The sequence below is a fragment of the Lactuca saligna genome, chromosome 6, assembly GCF_052625555.1.
Source record: "Lactuca saligna cultivar CGN05327 chromosome 6, ASM5262555v1, whole genome shotgun sequence".
Taxonomy (NCBI): Eukaryota; Viridiplantae; Streptophyta; class Magnoliopsida; order Asterales; family Asteraceae; genus Lactuca; species Lactuca saligna.
In genome coordinates this window covers 168976404-168981759 of record NC_136422.1, presented here as the reverse complement: position 1 = coordinate 168981759, position 5356 = coordinate 168976404, and the positions used below count along the sequence as shown (strand labels likewise).

The 5356-nt window shown below is 32.9% G+C and overlaps 1 protein-coding gene across 1 annotated transcript; it reads left to right on the top strand.

Moving 5' to 3' along the window:
• The first annotated feature begins 393 nt into the window (after positions 1-393).
• Positions 394-4227, top strand: LOC145003337 (uncharacterized). The gene is made up of 6 exons (XM_078962470.1): positions 394-508; positions 681-776; positions 2338-2473; positions 2818-2955; positions 3177-3298; positions 3864-4227. Exons 2-6 carry the CDS (start codon positions 727-729, stop codon positions 4024-4026), a joined length of 609 nt encoding a protein of 202 aa, XP_078818596.1. The 5' UTR covers positions 394-508; positions 681-726; the 3' UTR covers positions 4027-4227.
• Positions 4228-5356: the final 1129 nt, after the last annotated feature.

The window sequence follows — 5356 nt, the reverse complement described above, 5'->3', positions numbered from 1 at the left end:
AAAAAAAAAAAATTGGAGGTATAAAATTTTAGATATATATTTTAGAAGAAAGATTTAAGAATCACGATATATATATATATATATATATATATATATATATATATATATATATATATATATATATATATATATATATATATATATATATATATATATATTGAATAAAAATTATTATGCAGAAGATGTTGGAAATTGGAAGCATTTTCGATCCAACAAAAGGTAGAATCTACTGTCTAAAAAAGAGATTCCAAGTGCTGGACTCAAGTAGTAAAGCCCAATAAGAAAACAGTGGCGCGTGTCAACACGCGACACAACCGTGCCTGGGCTAACAAAATAGTTAAAAAAAATTATCACTAGAACTAAGAGACTAATTATGGAGCCAGATTACTATAAAAAAAAAAACCATCAATAAACAAAATCGTCAAAGTGAAATAATTTCCTCGTGTGCGTGCTGGTGGAAAAGTCTTCGATCTTGGAGAAAACAAGGCCGATCGATTTCTCAATCAAGGTCTTTCTTAGGGCTTTTAATTTTAAAATTCGATGTTTTTATGTGTATAATTTTGTGTATAGTGGATCATGATCGCGTAGTTTTATTGACAAGTTCGATGATCTTATCTTAAAGCATTGAATTTCCACCTAACTCAATCTGTAACTTCGATTTTATGATCTTGAATTTGCAGATAATTTGGAGACCCTTTGTATATCTAGATATTTATAGTTGAGACAATGGCCGTAGCTTCTGATCATGCCGACACCACCAAGATTTGCAGTCACTGGTAATATTAAGATTCCTTGCTTGGATTTTTTTAACTAAATATGTGTGTGTGTGTGTGTGTGTGTTCATAAAGCATGGATTGTATTTTGAGGTATCCGCAGTAGTTTGTGGAGGGGAAATATTCATGACAACGGTTGTATTAAGAACAAATTAATCAAAATTGCGAACAATTAAGGGGTTTTTTCACACAAGCAAACACATATAAAAGGTGAGCGAAACAGAGAGAGTCATATACTCATTTCTATGGACTTTGATTGAGTAGCCATACCTTTTAGTAAGATGAAAGATACAATTATGGTAATAAAAATTTCCTAATGGAGGATGCGTGATTGAAGCATCACATGGGACTTAGGTCAAGTTTAGTGTAGTTACTTGTTACATGGATGCTTCAGAAACTGTTTCCTTATTTATGTATGCATGTACTTTTTTCTTGAGGTTTGGGTTATCCATTATCCTGCATTAATTGTTTTAATTTTAGTCTTTCTAGATTTCAAGTTGTCTGCATTTGAGATTTTAATGAGCTTACATGGAGGTTATTACTTCTGGTTAAAATATTAATTAATCATTCCATTATCTTAACTGCATATGGTAGTATTATAAAGTTTCTGATATTCAGTTAGTGTTATGACTTATGTTATGAATGGGAATTGTCTTTCTATGGTGGCAATTTTTTCAAGCATGATTTGCTGAAACTGCTTAATCTTAGTAGATCAGCTGCAGTAATGGATTATTTTGGTGGTAGCTATGTACATGAGTCTTGTCTTGAGCTATAAGACTAAATGGCACTCCATCTTGATTAATTATGTATCAATTTAATGACTTAGTTATGCAATGAACTTGCATTCTTTTACCACTTTATGCAAAAAAGTGGATATCTTACCAATTATTCAACTATATTTCAATTTGTTACCAATTTTTTACCACTTTATGCAGCAAATTGGATTTCTTACCAATTTATGCATGCATAAATTGGTAATAAATTGAAATGTGGCTGCATAAATTGGTAAGAAATCCGCTTTGTATTATAATAATAAATAATAATAAGAGGTAAGTGAAAAAATAAGTGTGTGTGTTTTATGATAAGATCTTAACAGAAGTCTAATGTGTGATTTAGTTTAGATATTAGAAAATTAAGCTCATTTATTTTCTCTTCCATTAAGATCTTAATAAAAGCTCTTATTTTTCTTGGTGAGCTGGCTTCTTTTCTATTGATCTATTTAAATTATGATTTTAATCTGTAATTTAGTTTACTAGTTATATGTAAAACAACTAAAAGCATTTTAACAACTTAAAAGTGTAATATGGATTAACACTTCCTTTGAACATTTAGAGATTTTTTTTCCTTCAACACTATAAGTAGAAACAACTTGAATGTGAAAATTTTCTAACCCGGTGATATATAAGTGGCAAATTAGTCATTTTTTGCAAAAACAAACACCCCCTTAGACTTTGGTAGTTGTAGTTTATGAGTTTGTCCAATGCTAATTAATTAAGAGCTTGATGTGTAATTTCTATTTGGTGGTTAATTAATGGGATTTATGTTTTTGGTGAATGTGTTGCAGTGATAGAGCTATTCCCTCTTCAAATATTGATCTGCATTATGCTCACTGCTCACGTAATTTGGAAAAGTGTAAAATTTGTGATGATATGGTGCCCAGAAAGCATGCAGATGAACACTACTCAACCACCCATGCTCCGGTATGCACATAAATATATATATATATATATATATATATATATATATATATATATATATATATATATATATATATGTATGTATGTATTGCTATTAAGGACTTGCTCCCCTGAGGGTATTCATGTCTTTTTCACAAACAGAAGGACACCCTGTCCCACATTTTTTGTTAATTGATATTTTTTGTCTTGTTGACATCAGTCTGAGTCTGGTACATGTCAAACACAGTACCATTTGTCTTGTCATGTCTATGTGTAACACATGGAGCCTTAAAGATGGTTGTTTTGATGGATTGCTAATTGTGAATTCACCATGTATGTATCAAATGACCAAACTGCCCTTGGGACAGGTTTCTTGTTCGCTGTGCAATGAGATGATGGAACGTGAAATCCTAGCAGTTCACAAAGGTGAAAAATGTCCAAAAAGAATTGTGACATGTGATTACTGCGAGTTTCCTTTGCCTGCCACCGACCTATCTGAGCATCAGGTTATTATTGTTAATTATTAGATCAAATTACATTTTTCAATTTTGGTCCCCAAAACTTTTCATTTGCAAATCTTGCTCCTTTTTTGAGTTTTTCTAACATTTTTCAAGTAAAATGACTATATTTTTGGAACCAAAATTGCAAAATCAGCTAGACTCAGGGTCCTAAAATGTAATTTATTCTTATGATTATATTAGTATTACCAAGAATGCTATAATTTCAGGAAGTTTGTGGAAATAGGACAGAGCTATGTCATCTGTGTAACAGATATATTAGACTCCGAGAGAGAATTGCTCATGAAGTCACATGCAATGGTGTTCCTAATAATACAGCTGAAATTCCCAGGTTTACATTTTTTTTTCTTCCAAATTTATAATATGTTGGATTTTTTTTTCTTTAATTTAAATGATGATGCTTTTATGGGAAGTAGAAAGAGTAATTTTTAAATTGTCAAACCATCTTACCCAGTTTTGGTTTGCAAGTAAAAAAAATAAAAAAAAATCCCATCGTTCTTACAGATGAACGAAAGAGAAAGAAAACAAAATGTTTTGAAAGAATGATTTATTTTGGACAAATTTGTAAGTAGATTAAAAATTAGTTCTAAACTTATGTGTTAATTAATTGCTAGCTATTCATTGGTAACCCTGGATTTGGCTGGAATTGGAATTCAATTCCATTCCAATCCTGTTTTGGTTGCAAATGGATGCAAAATTGAATTCCATGGGTTTTTGGAAGGAATGTTGAAATTCCTCGGTCAAAGAGTTTTGTGAATTCCATTCCATACTCATTTGCAACCAAATGTGTTTGGAATGGAATTGAACTCCAATTCCGGCCAAATCCCACAGAATCCAACAAAACAGTCATGTGAATCTACACATGTTCTAACACTCATAGATGATGTTTTATGAAGGGCTATACGGGAAGCTGAAAGAGAGCATGCCGCCAGAAGGCCGCCACCACCACCGCCACAAGACTTCTCTACCAGGCGGCTTTTGTTCACCATAGCCATAACCAGCATTGCCATTCTTCTTGGATCGCTTCTTTTCAAAGAAAACCAGACACCGGTCAACTGAAGTAAAAAGTCAAAGGTTGAGATCTTATGAAGTCTCATGTGTCAAAGTATTTACATATAGAAAACTATATATATACATATTTGCCATTTGATTTCGAGTTTGTATCATCCCAGACATTGCTGGTGATCATTCTGTTTTATTCGGTATATATAAAAAGATTTAAATTTAATGGGAAATACTCTTTCGAAAATTTGACCTAAAGATGGTGGCTCTAAAAGGCAAAAAGGTCATTTCACTGTTCATCCATTTTCTTTGGGGAAGTACTCTGCATTCTTTGCAATCCTCTTGCGTACTTGCTCCCGGTATATCCTCTAACTCATTGAAAATTTGACTTTATGGTAGTGACTTGAAGGGCAAAAAGGTAATTTTACCCATTTCATTTATCGATCATTCAAATTTAGAATATTTTTTGAATCAAACTCAAGCTTTTATCAAGAAGGCATATTGAGCTGATAAATCAAGTTTGATTTAGTATAAGACATTAAGACCTTTGACTTGAATTTAGTTGGCCTAGTGATCCCCAATCAACAGACAAAATGCCACAAAGAAAAGAGGCTATATTGATCACAGATAGTTTAAGAAAAGAGGCTATATTGATCACAGTTAGTTTTCTAAATAGGATATCAATACTTCAAAGTTCAAACAACCCCTGAGGAAGGATTATCTCACTAAATAGGGTAAATAAGGAATAAAATATAGCTTCCATTAAAACAAAATATAAGTTTGAGAAAGGAGAAAATATCATATTAACGAGTAATCTTATGTTTCCTTATCCCTAACAAACCCTAAACCCCTCTTTATTCTCTTATCTAAAGGGACATTTGGTCATTCTTTTGCTCCTCCTAACCAATTCTTACTTCATTTTTTATGCATGCGTCACATGTTCATATCAGAGACGGACACAAGATTTCATAGTAAGGGTGACACGGGAAATTGAAGTAGTGACATGATAGTAGAAAAAAATTCGAAATTTTTTGCACTGCATACGGAAATATGAGGCGTTGCCCGTGCCACTGCGGACACCATAACAAAACCGCCCCCGGTTCATACGGGTCCCCACAATTACTAAAGCTTGATCTAACATGCCCCCCCCTCCCGCGGAAACATACCTTGTCCTCGAGGTCTAAGTTAGGATTATTGTTTTGTCCTCAAGGTCTAAGTTAGGATGATTGTTCTTGTAAACCGTTCAAAGATTCCCATGTAGGAGTGTTATTGTCATCTCGTTTGAACAAAAACTTTCACTTCCAACTGATTTTGGACTCGAACTCTACGCTATCAATAATCTTTTCCGATTGTTTGAGGCCTCGAGCGGTCCCTCTGAATATGACAA

Excerpts from the sequence above, each read along its gene's own strand:
- LOC145003337 (XM_078962470.1), top strand. The coding sequence starts at position 727 with ATGGCCGTAGCTTCTGATCATGCCGACACCACCAAGATTTGCAGTCAC. Across the intron at positions 777-2,337 it reads ACCAAGATTTGCAGTCACTG|TGATAGAGCTATTCCCTCTT; the intron begins GTAATATTAAGA and ends AATGTGTTGCAG. Across the intron at positions 2,956-3,176 it reads CCGACCTATCTGAGCATCAG|GAAGTTTGTGGAAATAGGAC; the intron begins GTTATTATTGTT and ends CTATAATTTCAG.